Source organism: Lynx canadensis, chromosome B3 (genome assembly GCF_007474595.2).
Source record: "Lynx canadensis isolate LIC74 chromosome B3, mLynCan4.pri.v2, whole genome shotgun sequence".
Lineage (NCBI taxonomy): Eukaryota > Metazoa > Chordata > Mammalia > Carnivora > Felidae > Lynx > Lynx canadensis.
Genome location: NC_044308.2, coordinates 18,864,582 through 18,886,450, shown reverse-complemented (window position 1 = coordinate 18,886,450; position 21,869 = coordinate 18,864,582). Strand labels below are relative to the sequence as shown.

The following is a 21,869-nucleotide window of genomic DNA, read 5'->3' as shown; positions in this document are numbered from 1 at the left end:
AATTCCGGAAATTCTGCATCAGGATCTGCCAGGTCCCGCATTCTGAGCGGGGCAGAAGTGGCCCCAGGCTGTCACCTGCACCCAGGTCCGCGGCACTGCACTCAGAGTGAGGGAAGCTGAGAGCCACCGGCACAGCTGTAGTAACACACACTTGATTCCTCTGAGAGAACGCTTACTTCACTCGCTGGGCTTGTTTTATCATCTGTGAAGTGGGCACAACGGTCCCTGTACCTCACGGGGCTGTCGTGAGTCCAAGCTCAGAAGGTGAGAGAAGTGACAAGCCCAGGGCACCAGTTCCATTGGCACGGGCCCAGACCGCTCAGCCCCAATGCAAGGACCAAGACTGCCCGTGGGGTCTGTCCTTGGTCAGGGATCAGCAAATGTGATGCGTGGTGCACGAGCTCAAATCTCCTGGTCCCGTGGGGGCCATGCACACTCAGCACTGGCCCCGGGGGAGGAGGGGACCAGGAAAGAAGCATGGAGAGGGTGTGCCCAGGCTCTGCCCTGCCACTCCTCTAGTGGCTCCTTGCCCTCCCCAGGGCCGAGTCCGTTCTGGGGGCTGAGCCCGGAAGGGCCCCCCCCCCCCCCCCCGAGGAGCCCAGCCCCCGGCTCGGGGAGCCCTCTGCAGGCGGATCCCAGTGTCCCCGGGAAAGATGGACACCGGAGGGAGCAGCGATCTCAGGCACAAGGCAGGAGCAAGCAGGACACTCACTGTAAGTGTTTGAAGGTGATGTCCGGGAAGCCCGTGGCCCTGGACCCGGAGGGCGAGCGGCACAACGCCAGCACGTAGGCGCGCAGGGTTGCGATTCTCTCCACTCGGAATTTGGTTTCGATTAAGTCCAGGTGTGTTCCTACCACCAGCACCACAGCGTTGGGGGCCTTGGCCTGCCAGAGAGAACCCCGTGGCTGAGCATCGGGGCACTGGGAAACAGCTCCCAGGTGCCCCGCACTCCTCTCTGCAAAACCTGTTTGGCCCTGAGGGGTTCCATGAGGCACCCTGGAGGGTCTGGATTTCTGATCCCTGCAGCCAGCACGTCAGCTCCCTGGGGCAGTGGCCTGAATCCAGGCTCTCATCACCTTTGCTCATGAGAGGGGAGTTCTGTTTTCCTTTTGGGTCCAAGGGTGGGGGGCTCTTAAATTTAAGGTAGAAGAAAATTACGAGAGCACCACCAACAATCTGGCTGAGGAGGGTTTTTCGCTTTTCTTTTTCTTTTTAGAGAGTGAGAGAGAGAGCATGAGCAGGGGAGGTGCAGAGAGAGAGACAGAGAGAATCCCAAGCAGGCTCCACGCTCAGCAGAGAGCCTGATGCAGGGCTCAATCTCACGACCATGAGATCGTGACCTGAGCTGAAATCAAGAGTCGGGTGCTTAGCCGACTGAACCACCCAGGCGCCCCTGGCTCAGGATGGTTGTGAAGTGTTTCACTGTGACCTAGGATCCTGGGTCCTCCGAAAACCAGCCCAAACGCAAAGTGTTTCTCCCTGACCATTTCTTTTCTGTTCTCTTTTTTTTCCTCGGTGAAGGGGGATGCTTCAGAGAAGTGGCGGACCCCTGTGACACTCTGAGGACTGGCAACCGCAGGGCTGGCTGGCATCTCCTCACCTCGATGTTGAGCAGCCAGAACTGGAGGTTGGCCACGGCCTCCTCCCCCAGCGCCAGGTTCCAGACCACCACATACAGGGCCTTGTCTGTGAAGAAGCACTGATTGACAGTGGCCATGCTGGCGGGGCCACCGATGTCCCAGACGGTGAATTCCACGGACTCAACCTGCTTGAGCAACAAGGGCAGCGACAGGAGGCATTTAGGAACCAAGGCTGTACAGTTATCGGGATAACTGATCACTTCAGATGCTGGGATTGGGGCCTAAAAACAGCCCAGCAGTGGAAGGGCTTTGCCCGTCCTGCTGTTTGTCTCAGGAAGCAAGTGACCCAAGGGAGGGAAAGGGGCCCAGCAGTGCGGAGGTGGACTTCTGGAAGCATCTATCTACCCCTGACAGAGCCCGGGGGTAGGAGGGAGGGCAGGCCTTCCTGGATGGCTGGCTCCCGTTCGTGTCCACCTGTATCTGCTGAACACTGGGCGCTCTGTCCTGCCTCTGTCTCTGCTGCAGACAGTTAGGAGACATCCTGCTGGAGGGAACTCCGGTGCTGACGTCAGCGCCCACGCCAAGGCTTAACCTCCATCTGTGCAAGGGCGAGGCCAAGGAGACGGGCCTCCGGCCTCCGGACTTGAGTAGGCCAGAGGGCGGCGCCCACCAAGGATGATGGGAAACTTCCCCGACGTGGGAATCAAACAAAAGATTAGCTGTAGCGCTGCCGGGAAAGGCTGTGTAAACGGTGGTTTCTCTATCGTTCAATGAGCTAAGAGTCTGGCCCCACCAGCTAAGATTGCAGTTTTCTGTAGCAAAGAATCATTTCCAAGATGCTGCATTTTGGCCTCCAAGACAAGGCGTGCTGACCTGCTTTTGCAAAGAAATGAAAACGGGCAGCTGTTCTAAACTGGCAGAAGGCCCAGACACACAGGGCGTTACAGGGCTCGGCGCCTGAAACATCAGGTGGTTGTCCTTCCACTAAAGGAGGGGAAATGATAATAACGGCAAAAAGGAAGTAGGGGCCAAAGGACAGGAAAAATGGAAACTGCAATTCACCCCCCAGACGTCAGACAATCATTTGCTAAAGAATAGCTGGGAGAAAGTGATATTGAGTAGTTTTGCTTAAAAAACCAGGAGAGAATCCAGAGATCCTGGGGGCTTTAGAGAACCTTTGGACACGGGGTAGTTAGATTCACTCCTGGGGCCTTTTGGGGGGTTGTGGTGGGGCTGGTATTATTTGACTGTTATGGCATTAAAAGGCGGGGCTCTGCCCTTTAGAGGACCGGTTTCTGAGTCTGCTAAAATGTACAGCCTAAATGCCTAACGACCCGAACCGGAATTTCCGACTTGGAAAGTGATTTTGTAGAAAAGATCCTGCAACAAAACATTGTTGTCTCTAGTTGGCACTGTGCTGGGGGCTGGGGCTGGGGGAGGGGGCGGGTAAATCCTGCAGCCTCTGGCCCCAACGCCCATCGGTTTTCCCTGAACAGCCTCCCTGCACCTGGGTCCCTGTGTGGTTCTGTGTGCCTAAAAATACTGCGACAGGTGAGGGAGGCATTCCAGGGGTGTGTTCTCCCCTGAGCTGTTGCTCCCAGCGTTCTATATTCTGGGATATTCTACCCCTGCATTCCTCTACAGGCTCTCTTCTCTGATTCCAGTGCGAGGCAAGTTTCATTTTCCTTTGTCTCACGCTGAACGCAAAACAAGATGATTAACAGGTTCACCACATAGGGGCTTGAAAACTAGACTTTTCGGAACTTGGGGTGGAAGCAGGTGTTAGGCAGGACAGTGCATTCATTCCAGGGGGTGGGTTCTCAGCCTCCCCTCGAGGGGCAGGTGCTGCTGGGTCTCACTGTCTATGGTAGCAGTTTGCTCTCAGCTCTGGGGGGGCAGCTACCCCAGACCATTTGAACTGTAATCCTTAGAGCCAGGAAGGGCAGAGCCTGGCCACTGCTGCCTTCAAAAGCTCATCAAAGAAATCTAACGGACGGCCAAACCACTGGCCCGAAGCCTCAACTTAACCGTAACAGAACTATGAAGTCATATTAAGAAATTATTCACTGGCCCTTGGCAGGAACTTTGAAACAGCACACAGCAGCCCCTGTAAATATCCTGGGACCCAGACACCAGGCTGTGAAAATCCCAGGCTCTTTGGAGAGGAGACAGAAGGTGCCAGGGAAAACTCCCTCCCACCCATGGGGGACTCTGCACACCGAACATCCTTGACCTTGGCTCTCGAGCCAGCTGGCCTCTGGAGCTCCCACTTGGTGGTCCTGATGGTGGCCTCGCTGTGCACCACCTGGGGGGCCCTCCCCGTCTGTAAGATCTCCAGGAGGGTGGACTTGCCCTGGCGCGGAGGACCCACGATGATCATTTTCATCAGCTTGCACTTCTCTGCTTTCCGCAGCTGAGCGCGCAGGTAAGACAACATCGCTTTGGGGCCTATGCAAAATCACAGAGCGGGGAAAGTAGACACGGTGGACGTACAGACGAGTACATGCTCACGGCCCTTGGGAAACAACATCCTGTCTTGAAGGAACACTTTGCACATGTTCTAATGGGGCAAGTTGAGAGCAGTATTGGGTTTGATGGGGAAAAGGTGTGATACTAATCATCCCAAAAGTGGAGTCCAAAAGTCAAGGGCGTCCAGACAAAATCCTTCCTGCCCACAGAACCAAAGATACTTTTATCATGTGGTCAATCGCAATACCACGGTGCCCAGCAACTATCACTTTCTGGGTAATTTTACAGCACCTTCCCACCATGGGAGCCCGCAGTTGGGCTCCATGGGACACCCAGCAGCTTCCACCCCAAGGTCCTTAACAAGTGGACTTGAGTCATCTTTCCCAGGGGGCGGTGTTGAGGAAGCCCTACCTTCCTTTCTGATCTCCGTGGGCACGTTGCTGATGTTCAGGTCTTCAATGTCCAACTGCCAAAGGTTTCCCAGCTGCCCCAGCTCAGGAGGGAGCTCTCGGAGGCCAGGATTGCTGAGGACACGCACACACACACACACACACACACACACCGTGGGAGAACACACACATGTGCACACACACACAGCAGCCTGTCAGCCTCTGGGGCCCGCACCCCAAGCCTGACATCATGGGCCCCTGCTTTCCCGCCTCCCATTTATATAGTAATTCCAAAGCCTTTCTCCCTGGGAAGCCAGCAGTACAAATGGGAGCCCTGTCTTCTGCAAAGCCCTGTGGCTTAGAACTGGATTTCCACCCCCAACGTCCGCCTCTCTTCTATGTATTACGATGATCCATAAAGATTACTAGTATCTCTTCTCAAAAAGGCAACATAACCTGAACTTTTTTTTTCATATTTTCGTTGTTTTGCACACTGTCTGAACCCCCCAGCAGCACCTGGCAGTAGGTATCCAGTAAATGGAAGGATCAAGGAGCACTTCTTTTCATTACGACTGAGTCAAGTAGCAAACGATGCATCATGGCGTCACTGCCCAGCCTTCCCCCCACCCTCACCCCCCACCCCGACTCTTTGACTAAGCCCGGTTCTCAAAGTCCGCCTGCTGCTTCCTGGTACATAGATGGCTTCTCTTTCCCCGTGTCTGTGTCCTCAGATGGGTTACAGGACACTCTGCCTCCCCGGGCCAGAAGGGCCAGTGCGGCTGCTCTGGCTGGGTACTCACTTTCCCAAGTAGAGTTCTGATAAGCTCTTCAGTAGGCAAACCGAGGGAGGGACTGCATCCAGATGATTGTCGTTCAGACAAAGGACTTCCAAAGACTCACTTAGGAAGGCCGGAAATTCCAGCACACCGGCTGCAAAGAAATGGCAAAGCAGACTGGATATTTGCAGATAATTCTGGACCGTCACAGCCTGGAGGCCAGGTGGCCATACAAAATGGTGCATCCTCTGGAGGGTATTTTGGGCAAGGCAATCTGAATGAGGTGCCCATCTGACTGACCCAGGGATTCTAATTCGAGGGAATGGTCCTACAGATGCTCTTGCCCGTGTGGCAAAGATGCAAAGACAGGACACTCTATGGCACACTGTTTGTAACAGCAAAGACAAAAGATGGCCTACATGTCTCCCCCAAAGGAGGGTAGCTAATGAATAATAGGATAGTATTCAACTATTACAAAGCATGGGGCAGGTCTACACGTGCGGGTATGAAGTGATACTCACGAGCTATTGGTGAACTGAAAAGCAAGGAGGTGGCATCAGGCATCTAGAAGGCTTAACTTGTGACCCACCAAAACGTGTGCAGGCATGTGAGCAAACACACTCATGCATTTACATGAATGTTTACATGTATGTGCGGTATATGCACATGGATATGCTATCTGATGCTGTTTATGTGCACACTACACAGGCACACAGGTATATAAGTGTGCTATATGATATTATAGGTGTATGCACACACACCACCCATGTGCGTGCATTTTACGTGCTGCTATAGGCATGTGGATATACACAGGCACGTATGCACATACGTGTTCTACAAGTATGTTAGACACAAACATATCCGTTACCAGAGACACAGCAAATTCCGTGGTTGTCTCTGGGGAAGGGGATGACTAGGAGGCTGGATATTCATTCCATACCTTCAGCACTGTTCAAAAATTCTGTTTACTGCAGACATGAACTACCTCTCCAGTTAAGAAAGAGCCAGGCAACTAGAAAATAATACGATGGGCTCAGTTTTTAGGCTTCCTAAGATGGCATTCTCTGAAAAAGTAGCCAGCTCTCTAGTATTTCAGTGATTTCATTAATTAGGCTAATTAGGAGATTCCCATTAAAATCATGTCACATGTGCTCTTTCCAGGGGCACCAGAGGGTGGGGGCGGAGAAAGACCGTAGCAGGGAGCTTGTGCTTGCACTCTGATGGGGATGAGAGGCTTAGGTTTCTAGCAGAATCTCTGAAGTGCCTTATCCTCCCTGGTCAGGCACAGAGGGGGGCAGGACTGCAGGCCCCCAAGGGTCCCTTTCAGCTCCAGCTCTGAGAACTCAAGATAAAAGACTGGCCCAAAGCCCTCTTCTCCGGCCCTCTGCCAGCCAAGTGAGATAGAGAAGCTGGGATTCTTTTGTTGGGCCGAGCGACTTTCGCTGTCCTTGATCACAACTTCCTCCCTGTCCTCTGGCTCTCCTCCACACATGTAGCCGAGGTATCAATGCTAATGGGGGTAACCTGGCATCAAAGAATGTTCCGGGAGAGATGATAACAGAATACTGAAAGCAGCGCCCGGAAAACCGACCCAGCTAGCAGCCACAGGGAGGGGACTCAGTGAAGGGGCTCCTTTAGAAATAAAGGTGTAACACGCTTTCTAAAAAAAATGGATTTGGACATAGGAAGATGCTCAAAAGGACTTTCTTTTTGTCCCCCCAGTGAAAAAGAATGATCAACTTCAACCTGCTGCAACACACGCACAATAAGAAAGCCTCCCTTTCTACCCAGAGAACGTTCTCAACACCTGGCCTCTGTGCGTCCCGATTTTCCAGTTTGACCTCGGTGTTTATGAAGCCTCTCTAAGTAACGGACGGAGGGAACAAGCAATTACCACTGCAAACAGAGACAGCACCTGTCATAGAGTTCTCGGCCCGGTGCAGAAACTATGGAAACGGGGCTGCGCGAGCACAGCTCGAGGTATTTATGAACTGTAATTATTTATTCATAAGTAATTTATGACTCTGCTGGTCTGAATTTTACCGTAAAAACGGCTGTCCAAATTATTTTTGGACGAGGCCGCCACACAAACATGACTACTTGAACGTACATAAATCTCCTCGGAATTCTACTCTCCTTCTGCAAATAAGTTATCTTTTATAGATAATTCCTCACCCAAGGATCAACAGCCCCGAGAAAATTGCCCCACCGAGGGAGAATTTGCAATCCCAGGTGTGGGCCTCAACTCACGAGGCGAAAGTTAGGAACTCAAGCGGACTTTGTCGTGTGCTGATGCCCCGGCCCACCTCTGCCAGGGAAACTGCCAAGCCGTGTGGCCCCCCTCACCTCGCTCCCCAGACAGGCTCCTGAGGGGCCACCGGCAAGGTCATTTTCCAGAACGGTGCACGCTCCAGTTATGCTGCTCATGCGTGCCTTTGGCCTTGTGCTCTGGTAGCCTCATGAGGGAGTGTCTGGACCCACTCAGCGTTGGGCCCACCTTCTTCTGTGCGGCCTACATTTCTAAACCGGAGACACCTTTCTAATCCACTCATGAAGTACGAGGCTCAACCCGCAGCAATGGAAACATGACTGAGATCCACCTCCGCTACACTTCTCGTGTGTTATCATCCCGTTTGGGCATCGACGAGAAGAAAGGGTGTGTTTCTCTTTCCTTCCAAGTGAAATCCTTATGTCTGGACTCAATGTCCAAAGTCCCAAGGCCCTTCATTTTAAGAAGGACCGGTTATGAGGGGTGCCTGAGTGGCTCAGTCGGCTGAGCGTCTGACTTCCACTCAGGTCATGATCTCATGGTTTGTGAGTTCAAGCCCCGCATCAGGCTATGTGCTGACGGCTTGGAGCCTGGAGCCTGCTTCAGATTCTGTGTCTCTCTCTCTCTCCCCCCTTGCAAGCCCCTCCCCCCGCTTGCACTCTGTCTTTCAAAAATGAATAAAACGTTAAAAAAAATTTTTAAAAAAGGACCGGTTATGAAATTCCTAATCGTGTGTCCCCAGTAGTTGGTTCGAGGCCTCATCATTTGTTACAGGGGCCATTTGGACTTCCTTTTCTGCAAACTGTTTATATCCACTGCCCTCCCCTGTTGGTTTTTTTTTTTTTTTTTTTTTTTTGTCCTATTGGTTTGTCTTTACAAGAAACAACAATTTGTAAGCAGTCTTTGTATATTAGGACTTAAGCCAGTTTATGTTGCAACAATTTGTGTTGCAAACATTTCTTGTCTGTTTGCATTTTGACTTGGTTTATGATGCCTTTTACCGAACAAAGCTTTCATATTTCTACAAAGCCCAAGATTTTGGTCCTTTTCTAAAGACTTCTGGGTTTCCCGCCTAGTTTTTAAAGGTCTTCTCCACTCCCAGATTATGCATATATTCTCTTAAATGCTTCTTGTTTTCTTTTTCTTTTATCTGTAAATCTGAAATCCACATGGAAATTTTCGTAGTTGATATAAGGAAGGGACTCCAGCCTTGTGATTTTTCCCCTTCCAATTGGACAGGCAGTTACACCACAGTATTTATTAAAACAATAAAACATTTTTTCCCTACCAAATTGAAATTCCACCTTTGTCATATGCTGAATTCCTATATTTACTTAGGTCTGTTCCACTGCTGATATGTTACTTTTTCAATCATATGTAAATACACACACTCATACGTGACTGCTATATATGCATATATCTATATATATACTGAACATATCAGTTCATCAAAAGGCGTAACAGGTGAACAGACCATTCGGGACATGCCTGCAATATGTCTTGGCCTCTGGCATTTCTCATCCCCATCTTACACCATCTGTACTGAAAGAGCACTTGCCAACATAAATCGAGCCAAAGAAGAACATTATGTTACATTTCAAATGACCTAAATATTGGTTCCGGTTCTATGGGACAGCATCCTGAGGGATATTTCTGTGACCCCTGCTGGGTTTAGAAGCCTTAGTTTTCAGGTTAAAAAGAAAAGGGCCGGCTGAATAGCTCCAGGGACAGGTTCACACCTTCCCCCATACCTCACAGAAGACAAAATGAAACCAGAAAAATTTGTTTTCCTGGAATATTGTCTGCTGAACTGGCCTGGTTTTAAGACCAGTAAAAATACTCTAAGAAAAGTTCTGTTCCTGATGAGTTTGGGGGAAGACCCTAAGCCCTCCACAGAGTCTCAGGCTGGCCAGGATAGCATGCGGGGGATGGGGGTGGGGTGACTGTGTGCCCACGTGGACTTCCCGTGGATGCTACGTGGATGGCAGTAAGGACTTCACAGTGCTTCCCTTCCCAACCACACCGAGCAGCCGTGTGACCTGGGCATTTCAGCCAGGTGCTACGGACTGAACTGTCTTCCTCCCTTCATATGTTGAAGCCCTAACACCCAGAGTGATGATACTTGGAGTTGGAGCCTTTGGGAGGTAATTAGGTTTAGATGAGGTCATGAAGGTAGGGTCCCACGATGGGATTAGTACCCTCACAAGAAGAGACACCGGCGGGCTCGGTCTGTCGGTCGGTCTTTGCGAGAACACAGCAAGAAGGCTCTCACAAGGAGCCGACTATACTGGCACCCTGATCTCAGACTGCCAGCCTCCAGAACCGTAAGAACATAAATTTCCATTGCCTAAGCCGCCCAGTCTGTGATGCTTTGTTATGGAAGCTTGAGCTGAATGCAAGACGGTGGAAGCCTCAGTTTCCTCACCTGCAAAATGGGAACCCCAATCCATACCTCATGCTGTGGGCTTTCAAGAAAGGCTCTAACACGTGCACCATATCTAGGGCGGTGCTCGCTCATGGCAGACCCACCCACACAGCAGCTACCAGTCTCATCGGACCGCAAGCAGGAGAGGGGACTTCAGGATACTTGCAGGCCAAACGGGGAGAGAAAAGCCCCATGCAAGGGCGACCCCCGGTGGTGGAGCAGGCCAGCTGTCTCCTGCCCGCACCGCCTTACACACCTGTCTCCGTCCCAGAACGCTGGCGCCCTCTGGTGGTAAAAAAGGAAATACGCTTTGTTTTAAGTCCGTCTTCATTTCTGCCGGGGCCAAAAACAAAAAAAGGTCAGATTTTGAGGAAAGCATGGCAAAGACATTACTATTTTGCTGTGATTATACAACGCCAAGCCATGCAGAGATAAGGGAGAAAAGTCGATCAGCAGGATCTTTGGGCTCCCCTGCAGCTGCTATGTAAGCACTCATAGCCCCTGACCGCTAATTGCACTAGTGATGTTCACAAGTCTTTGGGGGAAAAAAACCTCTAAAGGAGGTGATCAAACACTGGCATGATCAATGATGATTTCCTTTCTTGAGCTTCTCCATTTGAGGCAGATGTGAGCGCTTCTGTGCCTGGCAGGAAGGCCTTTTCCAGTGGCTGTTCCATATTACACATTCTCACAGGAGTGGGGGGCTCTCTTTGGGGGGTAAATTCTGCTAAGAAGTGGACTTCAGCAAATGAAATTGGGAGTCTGGTCTCCAGGGCCCCAAGGACCAGCTGTGCTCATCCTCAGATTTTCCTGTTTTATTAGAAGGCTTTGGGAGTGATTTTTATTCATTGGATGCTCATTTTGGCTAGTGATTGGCCAAAATTTTGGAACGGAATGACAGGTTAGGTTGACATGAGAAGAGTCTCCTGGAGCCTTTAAAACTTAGAGATGGCAGGACACTGTTTTGGGTGAGTTGTGCCCCTTTCTTCCAAATTATGTTTTGAAGTCCTAACCCCCAGGACCTCAGAATGTGACTGTATTTGGAGGCGGGGTCTTTAAAGAGGTGCACAAGTTACAATGAGGTCATACAAATGGACTATGATCCAATCTGACTGGTGTCCTTCTAAGAAAGTGGAGATTAGGACACAGGGAGACCATGCGAGACACAGGGAAAAGGTAGTTATATTCAGGCCAAGGGGAGAGGCCACAGGAGAAAGCAACCTTGCTGGCACCCTAATCTCAGACTCCCAGCCTCCAGAGCCATGAGGAAATAAAAGTCTGTTGTTTGAGCCCCCCAGCCTGAAGTACTTTGTTATGGCGGCCCTAACACACCAAGGAAGGCACCAAGCCAAGGGTCGGCTTGACTGTGGTTACACGCACATTTTTGAGCTCGCCAGGGTAAGGAGACCCCATGCTTACTTGCCAAATTGGTTTCTGGAGAGATCCAGGGTTTTAAGTTGTCTACAGGTCCACTTATCTTGAGGTGGCAGCACCATGAGCTGGTTGCCCTGTAACCTCAGGAACATGAGGGCCTGGGAAGGAGAGAGACAGAGAGAGAGAGAGAGTCAAAGGTACCATCAAACACCAAAGGGAGCAGAAACTCAAGAGAAAGGTCATGTGCCTGACAAAATGCACAAATGATTGTAACGGATTCACTTTAGCAAAGATTCCAATAGTGTAGGGCTTCATAGTCTCTTAGAACTCAGAATTATATTGGGGCACCTGGGTGGCTCAGTCAGTTCAGCGTTCGACTCTTTTTTAATTTTTTAACTTTATTTATTTATTTTGAGAGAGAGAGAGTGAGGGAGGGGCAGAGAGACAGGAAAACAGAGACAGAGAATCCCAAGAAGGCTCAGGGCTGCCCGCACAGGGCTCGATGCCAGGCTCGAACTCACGAACGGTGAGATCATGATCCGCGCTGAAGTCAAGAGTCAGACGCTTAGGCGCCCTGAGTGTCTGACTCTTGATTTTGGCACAGATCATGATCTCACGGTTGTGGGATGGAGCCCCCCCCAAAAAAAAAAAAACTCATGAAATTGTATCAAATACAGCAAACGTGACAGTTTATACACTATCCTTCCCTCCAGATCAATGGGAGGCAGTTCATTTCAGGCTGAAAGGAGTCCAAGTGCTTCTCAGCACTGGGCCTTCTTAAGAGTAACAGTTACAGGGGTGCCTGGGTTGCGCAGTCGGTTAAGCGTCCGACTTCAGCCAGGTCACGATCTCGCGGTCCGTGAGTTCGAGCCCCGTGTCAGGCTCTGGGCTGATGGCTCGGAGCCTGTTTCCGATTCTGTGTCTCCCTCTCTCTCTGCCCCTCCCCCGTTCATGCTCTGTCTCTCTCTGTCCCAAAAATAAATAAAAAACGTTGAAAAAAAATTTTTTAAGAGTAACAGTTACGGGCCCGACCTGGGAACAGCAGCCGATGCTGAGGGTCCTGGAGGCCGAGGCATCACACCCCAGGGGAGGGGGCTGCTGCACAGTGCTGGGCCCTCCTGCCTCCCTTGACCTCCTCAGGTGATGCCCCTGGCAGGGGCAGGGTGGCAGGGCCACAGAGGGTCATCTGCCCCAGCTGGGTGCCCTCTGCTGGCCAGGTGCCTGGCACCACCCGTGTGCCTGCGGTGCCCCCTGGTGACTACCCGGCCCTCGGCCCTCTGTCCACCCACCAGTCACAGAGGGGCACCAACTCTACCCTTGGACTTGTAACATGTTTTACTTGGGAGTACAGGGGGCGGATTGTGACCTTTTTTTTTTTTTTAGGTTTTTATGTTTTAAAGTTTTTTTAATGTTTACTTTAAACATTAAAGAGAGAGATTGAGAGAGAGAGAGAGAGAGAGAGAGAGAGAGAGAGAAAGTACAAGCAGGGGAGGGGCAGAGAGAGAGGGAGTCACAGAATCCAAAGCAGGCTCCAGACTCTGGGCTGTCAGCACAGAGCCCGATGCGGGGCTTGAACTCATGAACTGCCAGACCATGACCTGAGCCAAAGTCAGACACTTAACTGACTGAGCCACCCAGGCGCCCCATATTGTGACCTTTCTTGATGCCACCACTGGGGACACCGACTATCCTGTCCTCTATGGTGGTGGCTCAGCAGTGTGAACAGGCTGCCTGCTTTGAACTCCTTACTCCACGCACTTGTCTCTTCCCTTGTCAAAGGGGGTCCACGCCACCCCCGCCATCACAACCAGCTTGTCACCGAAAGTTGTGCAGGGCCTCCCAGTACCCCCACTGGGAGGGGAAGACCGCAAGCAAACATGAATTCCTCGGGGCCGAGCAGTAAGGTCCCAGACAGAGTTCTTTCCCTCCTGATTTGTGGCTTCTGGCCCCACTAGGAACCAGAAAACCGAGTCGGCAAGCTGCTGGTGGGAAGATATGGACCCAGAGCTGGGGGCTGATACAGGCGATCTCCCCAAGGGCAGAGCTGGGGCAGTGGACTGAGTGTATGGCCCGGGGCCCCCCTGAGGGTAGCAGTGACTTCTGTCCCCATTGAAACATGCACACCTTGGGGCTTGAGACTCGATGCCCATCCTCCCTGAGAACACACAGATGCAAGGTGCCCTCCTGGCCCTTTTGGGGTCCCTGAACATGGGGGGAAGCTTCACTTTTCCCTGCAGGAGAACCTGTGGGGGCCCAGGTAGCCGGTGCGGCAGGACTGGGGGCCGATGCCTGTGCCTTCTGCCCGGGGCTGCCCTGATGCCTTCCGGCAACACTCATCAGCCCCAATCTGGGGCGGCACCCAGAGCCAAGGGATGAATATGATCTGTGCTCTAGGCCTTTAGGGGCTCCCATTCAAGTGGGGGGGGGACAGGTCTGCATATACCCCAAGATAAGAAAGCAGCCTGTGTTGGTGGGTTGGGTGGGGCGGGGGGACTCGGGACTGTGGCAAAAGGCACTTTCCTGAATTCACATCCAAAGAAGCTTCTAACCCTCAGGAATTCCAGCTGGGGAGGGAGACAGGGGTGGGGGGTGGGGGGGCAATAAGGCCCCACCTACAGTGCTCCCTCCGCTCTGCACATGGGCCTCAGTGGGCCCCGTGGGGGCGGGGGCGGGAAGGACACAGCCAGAGCAGGTCAGACAGAGGGCTGCTGGGCTGTGCTTACAAGTTTCAACCCTGCAGAGTCCTGGTGGATAAAACCCCACGCTCCCCCTTCCCTTTCACATAGCTGTTTTCATTTGGCTCACTTCCTCCCAATCTTTGCTCATAAACATGCACATTTTTGACAGCTCAACATTTTTTGTTTTTGGTCTCAGAAGCTCAGGAGAAGCATGTGGATTGCACTGCAATGTGGAGCGATTTCCTCACAAAGGCTGAAAATGAGAAATAGAGGGCCTGTTCGACTCACATCGAGCTGGAAAAGCCCCAGGGGGACTTCTTTGAGAGCGTTTTCTGAGAAATCCACATCCCTGAGGTGGTTTTTCCAAAAGACAGCCATTTTGTCTGGTAGAGATTCCAGGGCATTTTTGGATGCTCTACAACATTTCTAAGAGTTCGACAAGAAAGAGAATGAGACATTAGTTAGCTTGTCAAGTGCCGGGGGGCCTAGGAGAAAGACCGTTTCCAAACCTGATATTAAAAATCAGAATGCTACAATAAGCTTCTGTCATAAGTGCAACGGAGTCAAGACGCTACAAACTGTTATTGTCCCGTTTTCCTGTCCTTTTGCCCCAAGAAAGGGACGGGAATGGTTTCCTGAGGGAGACAAAGGTGGCTCATAGTCCTTTCCCTTCATTCCAGAACATCTGGCCCATTGTCCTTGGAAATAATGGCATCATTCAGGACCATGCTCCAGAGAGGAACCGTTTCCCACACACACATGTTTCCACCAGAATGTTAATGCTAGTGACAGAGAATTTCTTGGTTCAAAACCAATGGCAATAAAACATAAATATTCTTTATGGTATTCCATCTGTTTTAACAAGCAAACTTCCCAAGAAGCAAAACTACCATTTAATTGGCAGTGCTGTGGAGGCAGATGATTTCTGCTTCTTTATTCTGATTTCACAGCTATCTGAAAGGAACTGTGCCCCCATTCTGGGGCAGAAGTCTTCCTACACCGGACATGTGAGCTGTGACTGTGGAAAGTTCTATGGGCGTCATGGCGTGAACCTCAAGCCCGGAGCCAGGTGCTGGCTCTCACGTGAGTTACCTGCCTGAGACACTCAGGGGCGGGATGCTCTTGAGGGACACTTCCGAGGGTAAGAGGGGGACGGCAGTGCTACTACCCAGTGTGGCCACCCAGGGGGCGCAAGTGAGCGCACTGAGAGAGCCCTGGGTAATGACCAGCTTCTGGCACAGTACTAACCAAAGGGCAGGCCCAGGCATCTGGAAACATCTTCAGGTTATTTCTGGAGACATTCAGATAACTGAGTGACTTGAAAGAATGAAGGAAAAGGGCAGGGAGTTCCGTCAATTTATTGTTAGAGATGTCGAGTTCCTGCAGCTTCCGCAAACCGATCCAGTTAGTGGCTAGGGGAAAATAAATAAATAAATGCATCAGTAAACAAACAAACAAACAAACAAAAAAGGTCCTATCAAGAAGTACACCACAACAAAGTAAGTCAGGTTACTGATGAACCAACCTACCACTTTCTTCTTCAAACAACTTTTCCAAGTAGTTTTTTGAAGCTGTCAATTTTTGAAGTTTTAAGAGGTGCAAGAATCCTGGTGGGAGATGGGGCAATTTATTGCTGGAAATGTCAATTTCCAGGAGCCTGTGGTTGGGGAAGAAGGAAGGCAAGGCATCAGAACAAAGAGGCAAAGCATCAAGGTTCCGTGTCTCTGCACACGTATTTCTCTTTTCCCCTCGCACCAAGCTAAAGAGTGTGGGTTGAAAATGCAGAGTAGGATTGGTATTCATTGCATTAACTGTGTAGACAAAGAAAATCAACTGTCTCTTTCGTGGGCCCTGGTCTCACTGACTCATAGGGTTGCAAACCTTCCTCAATATATGATAGCAAAAGAAGCTGGTGTCCTGAAAGTTCCTGGAAGGCCACAGGGCGGTGCTTTCAGGCATCTGGAACCTGGTTAGGGACCCCCGCTCAGATGGCACTTGACCTTTAAATGTTTGTGTGCAGTTGGGGCACCTGGGTGGCTCAGTTGGTTAAGCGTCCGACTTCAGCTCAGGTCATGATCTCACGGCTTGTGAGTTCGAGCCCCGCGTTGGGCTCTGTGCTGATGGCTCAGAGCCTGGAGCCTGCTTCGGATTCTGTCTCCCTATCTCTCTGCTCCTCCCCTGTTCATGCTCTCTCTCAAAATATTTTTGAGAGAGAGGTCTCTCCCTCTCTCTCAAAAATAAATAAACATTAAAAAAATTAAATGTTTGTGTGCAGCCTTCTTCCTCATGGGTTATGTCTGACCCTATGCTCTTTGCAACATTCTCCCTTAACTTTGCTTAGAGCCTTAGCTCTAAGGCTCAAGTCCTTCAGAAGATGGGGCTTTGCAGGTAGGTATCACCAGTACGTCCATGTGCTGCAGGGGGAAGGTGCAGGCCTGTTCCCACGCTCTCCCTCCCCCCCGCAAAAGGAGACCAGGAGTTGCTCACACTATCCACCTGCTGTTAATTCTTTCTGTGACGCCTTTCTCACTTAACTTTTCCTGGGAGGTGGAATAAAAGCTTTGCACCAGCCAGGAGTATTTCAGCATCCTCTGATTCCTGTGTGCGAGACCAAGACTGGATGTCTCAGGCAGGCAGGTCTGCGTGGCCACCAGTGGGAGTATAAATGTGGGCCGGACAAACCGCCCCTCTAGACTTCTCTGCGTTCACCCCAAAAAGCGGGGAGGCCTTATTCCTCAGAGCTTGTATAAGGGCAGGCAGAACTTCTCTCCCATTCCTGAGAGTTTGTTTTCAAAACCACAAAGGACACTTAGGGAGTACGTGTAGGAGGAGGGCAGTGGTGGCGGCTGGGTGCGGAGGTCCCCATCCCCACTCTAGGGGGCCTGCGTGGGCTGAGTGCCCACCTGGAACAGATGATTTCATCCGATGACTGCACACCAGGCAGCTCCCCCAGGTGGTTGTTGGAGAGGTTCAGCTTCCGGAGGTTGATGAGTCCCCAGGGGATGACGGAGGGGAGGGAAGACAGGCAATTGGCAGAAAGGTCCAGCTCTGTGATCTGGCAGGAGATGTCTATGAGCCAGTCTAGATCTACCCAGGGCAACTTGAGATGGGACCATTTCACACGCAGTGCCTGGATTTGGAGAAAGGAGAAAAGCACCCACGGATGGTGAGCCCACGGCCAACGTAGGCTTGGGATAAAGCAATGGTTTATTCATGTGTGAGTCTGTCTGTTCATCTCAGCTGGAGTCCCTGGACGTCAGGATCTTGGCTGACTTGTAGCTGGCATTGGGGACGTACCTGTTCCCATCTGCACCTGCGTCTCACAGGTAATCTCTGCAAGACTCCACCTCACTCTCTGGCCTCTAGAGGGAGCAAGCGTTACCTCTCACAGGGCAGGAATCAGCAGGAATGGCACCTGCTGTGTACAGGGGGGAGGCCACCCACACTTAGAGGAATCTCCCCAGACTGGAGCAGAAGGCCGAAGGTCTTCTGACCTCCCTCCAGGGGCCTCTTCCCTGTGATTAGAGATGCTGCTGCCGGCAACATGGCGGGCCCCATGTTGCGTGCTTTGTGGATGGGCTTGCTGAGAGAGAAAGAGAGACAGAGAGAGAGACAGAGAGAGAGAGCAAGAGACTGAATACACAATGGCCAGACCATATGTAAAAAATGGAACTTTGACACACAAGCAGCAACCTTCCCAGAAAACTAACCCCCTTATCTGTAGTAACCAGCCCAGGAAGCCAGCCTGTTCTAAGCCAGACTCATAGGAAGCCAAGCCTCCATGGCTAACATCAATCCAGGAAGCTACACAATAGCTTCTGGAACAGTTGAACTCAAATTGCCAGGGCTTGACTCATAATGGACAGCGTCACTAGTCTTTGGCCCTATGTCCAACTTAAACCAACCAGAGAAAGCCAAAATGCTCCCCCAACCAAACATGTAGAACACCCCCCCCCCCCGGCCCCGCTTCTATTTAGCTGCCTCCAGCTTTCCCATTGAGAGCCTCCAGTTGGGGAACACCCAAGGCTTTTCCCTTTTCCCCACTATAAAGCTTTCTCACTCTTCTGCCAAAACACAAGCGAACGTAGTTGACTCCCTTCCTACAGCAAGCTCTGAATAAATCGCCTTTGCTTTCCTCATTGGGTTAGTTTTTGTTTATTTCCACAAGGCAGAGTCAGAAAGGCCAGAAGCTTGCTGGTGTGTGGTGGTAAAAAGAGAACTGGTAAAAAGAGATCTGGTTAAGTACGCACGAACAGGGCTTTTCTCTTTCTTCTGGATTATCAAAGAATTTGGGGCTCAGTTAGGTTTCGGGGTGGGGGGCGGGAGGAGGAAATCAGCTTCTGGGCTTGTTTCTCCAAAGCAGCTGGAAAGCGTATGAGAAAATTAGAGGAACAAAAACCAGGGCTTGGCAGATGGGAAAATGTATTCACCAAGCCCATGGCGGGAAAGAACAGTAATAACTTGGGGTAAAGTTTGCTTTCAAAATTGGCAGCAGCAGACTGCTTCTGTGGCCACTAGATGGTGATAGTGTGTCGTCTTTATCTGCTTAGCTGAGCTGCCAGGATTGGAAAGGGTCGGTCTATCACGCCCTCTCAAAGCTCTGGTCTTTGAACCAGGGGATGAAGGACTGTGTCTCTGTCTTATCTCTCTCTCCATTCACGTGGATGAAGAGGGACAGGTGATGGCATACTGGATTTCAGGACAAAAGAATGGAGTTTTAACTGCAGCTGATTTTTAAAAAAAGACAAGTCATTCTATTGCTGTTTCTATTGTCATTACTGTTCCCCCCACAATTTTTTATTTTGAAAAAGTTCAGAACTGCAGAAAAGCTGAACTTGGACACAGTGAGCACCCCTAAAATGCCCTGCCCCTAGGTACCACTGTTACTCTGTTGCCACATTTTGCTTTCTCTCCTTTCTCTCCACAGACACTTTTCATTTTTTGCGGAATCATTTCCAAGTAAATTAGCACCATCAGGACACTTAACCCCTAAATACTTCAGCATGTATCTCTGAAGAACAAGAATATTTTCCTAGGTGACCTCCATTATTTATCATTTTCAAGGAATGAAATCGATACGATATTATCAAATCCACAGTCCACATTCAAACAGTCCCAGCCGTCCCAGACATGTCTTTTATAACTATTTTATGTCCTGATCCAGGATCCCATCAAGAATCACACACTGAATTTATTGGTCATGTCCCTTTACTCTTCTTTAAGCTAGAAGAATCCTCATGGCTTTTTATGTCTTTTCCAACATTGGCATTGCAATTTTTCAAGTCATTCCAGTTGTCTCATAGAATACCCCATAATCTGAATCTACTCAATTGTTTCCCAATGTTGAGATTCAAGTGAAGCATTTTTGGCAAAAATCTCAGACAATGATGAGTCCTACCAATTGGACCTCATGCGAGGGCAACTGATGTCAGGTTATTCCCCTGTTGGTGATGCCGGGCCTGACCTCTTGTTGAAGGTTGTGTCCGTCAGAGCCCTCCTTTATAAAGGTACATTTTGCTCTTTGTGACTAATGAGCAAGCTGTGGGGTGATACTCTGAGACTAGTGAGTATCTTGTGTTCCTACATCATTTCATCCACTGATTTCAGCATCCACTGTTGACCCTGGCCTGACTCAGTTAGTACACTGATGGTTGCAAAACAGTGACTTTTCTAAAATGATCATTCCTTCTACACTTGTTACTTGGCATTCTTCTGTGCAGAAGGGTGTCTCCCTCTCCTTTTAAGTATCACTATGGACTCATGGATTCTTTTTTTACTCAAAGTATTGCCATTACTATTATCATTATTTCTTTTGCTGCTCAGATCATCCCCAGTTTGGCCAGTGGGAGTCCCATCAAGGGGGCTCCTGTGTTCCTCTGACATGTCCCTACATGTTTTGGGCACTTCCTTACTCCTGGCAAGATAAGGTGCTCCAGTCTCTTCTGGTGCTTTCCAAGCCCCAGCCCTGGAATCAGCCCCGATTCCCTTTAGCAGAAAATGGTATATAGAAACCAAGATCTGGTGTTAGGTGTACCCACTGCTACTGGGGTGTCACTGCTTCTCAGCCCACTGATCCAACACAGCTCTGTGTTACACAGGAGTCCCTCCTGATGCCTTCATTTCAAACCCAGCCACATGCGCTTCTCCCTAATCTTTCCATAATTCCTAACTGTATCACCCTTCATCTGGCTATTATTGGCTTTCATCTGTTAAATAAGCGGTTTGGACCTGATGATGTCTAAGTCACTTCTGGACCCAGGATTCTGTCTGGCTTGTGTGCTTCGAAGGACAGTGTTCTCCTACCGGGAGCCTTGGGATAAGGAAGACAGCCAACCCAGGAGCAGGCTGGCAGGAAGGTCACCGTGTCAGGTTTAGCAATGTCAAGTCAAAGAAGGCCCTCCAAGGGCCTGGCTGCCTCCTCTTCCTGGGTTCTTGGAGACACACACAGGTCCCAGGCCCAGACAGCTGGACACAAAGCCAAGAGGGCCCAGATTGCAGTCTGACTCTCCACTCACCCTGTGTGGCCATTCTGGTCAATCAATATCAAGCGGATTGGACTTGAATGGAAACGGCAGCCAAATGTAAGCTGACGAGGAGGCTGATTTGGGTTTGATTTTTAACAATAAATCTTAGGTGTCTATTGAAAGTCTCATACATAAAACTATAAGACCATCAAAAGTAAATGAAAATGAGAAATGCATCAGAATATTACTGTGACACGAACCACTTATGCTACAAATGCATTAGACATCCTTGGCAGATGAGCTTAGGTGTTCTTTCCCCACAATGGCAATCTCCCTCCGGCATCTCCTGCACGTTCTGGGAGTCCAGAGCTGCAGCTTGTAAGTGCATGAAGAGCAGGGACTTGACCTCAGGAGACTCTGAGCCCTGTGTCTGAGCCCCTCCAGGTGGGGGTCTTGGGCAAGTCGTGGTGGATGTGAATACCATCTTGGGCTCGGTCTGGCTCAACTCCCTTTATATGAACTTGCCCGCTGATTTTGTACTGTGCTAACTCAAACCAAGGGTCATCTCCTATGCCCCAGCGGGTGTGGCCTGTCCAGAGCCTGGTCCGCACGCACCTCCCTGCAGAGCCTTGACTGACAGTCTCTGAAGGTCAGCAGCATGCCTAGCATGTAGCAGACACTAAATAAATGTTTGTGCACTGACAAGAATCAAACCACCGAGAACCGCAGTCCAATCCATATTCACACCTCTAACCAGATCGATCATCCTAAGATGTCAAGGTCTGCTCAGAACCTTTCAGGCTCCCCACACTCCCTGCCTGAATGCAGCAGGACATCCGAGCTCCTTCCCTGGGCAGCCCCACACTGCCAGTCTCCCCAGCCTCTTTCCAGCTTTACACCTCCCTGTCTCCTACCTGCCCTCTGCTTGCCCTTTGCGCTCCTCTTGGCAGAGGGTTTGTGGAGTTAATAATTTGTTGTAGGTAGAAGAAGTTGGGGGATGGGCATGCTCCCAAGAGCAGAGGAGTCAAGGCCAAGGATAAAGCGCCAATTAAAGCACAGCAACAGCCTGTTCATGAATGAACCACACGGCTCAGAAAGTGGACCCAACACTGAAATTCGTAGGTAGGCTGTGGGGGCCAAGGGAGTGTGGCCTCGCTGTCAGTAACTGACTGTCCCATCTGCCAAAGGGCTGCTGGGGCTGCTGATAGTCCCCCCGGAACGTGCGTTGTTTGGTAACACTTGGACACTGTGGCAAACACATTGTGGGCGCTGACATTTTTTGTAAAAGCTTCTTCCTGAAAACTGGCTTCCTGTTGATGGTGGGTGTCATGAGGTCACTCAAGGACCAAGTTTCTGCAGGCCTGGCTGGCCGGCCTCTGCCTTCACACTCTGCTCTGCCACTACGATGAAGGGGGCAAGAAACCTCCTCCTGGCTCTGCACCCC

At 50.6% G+C, this 21,869-nt stretch overlaps 1 protein-coding gene across 1 annotated transcript in view; it reads right to left on the bottom strand.

Moving 5' to 3' along the window:
- The window catches only part of LRRK1 (leucine rich repeat kinase 1), a 132,238-nt gene that overhangs the window by 35,897 nt on the left and 74,472 nt on the right, over positions 1-21,869 (bottom strand). The window contains exons 7-17 of the mRNA XM_030317506.1: positions 16,865-17,091; positions 15,491-15,618; positions 15,210-15,373; positions 14,250-14,387; positions 11,329-11,441; positions 10,166-10,242; positions 5,240-5,369; positions 4,462-4,574; positions 3,815-4,029; positions 1,602-1,766; positions 713-885 (exon numbers count right to left, since the gene is read on the bottom strand). Coding sequence (XP_030173366.1) covers positions 713-885; positions 1,602-1,766; positions 3,815-4,029; positions 4,462-4,574; positions 5,240-5,369; positions 10,166-10,242; positions 11,329-11,441; positions 14,250-14,387; positions 15,210-15,373; positions 15,491-15,618; positions 16,865-17,091 — 1,643 coding nt within the window. The remainder of the gene's footprint in view (positions 1-712; positions 886-1,601; positions 1,767-3,814; positions 4,030-4,461; positions 4,575-5,239; positions 5,370-10,165; positions 10,243-11,328; positions 11,442-14,249; positions 14,388-15,209; positions 15,374-15,490; positions 15,619-16,864; positions 17,092-21,869) is intronic.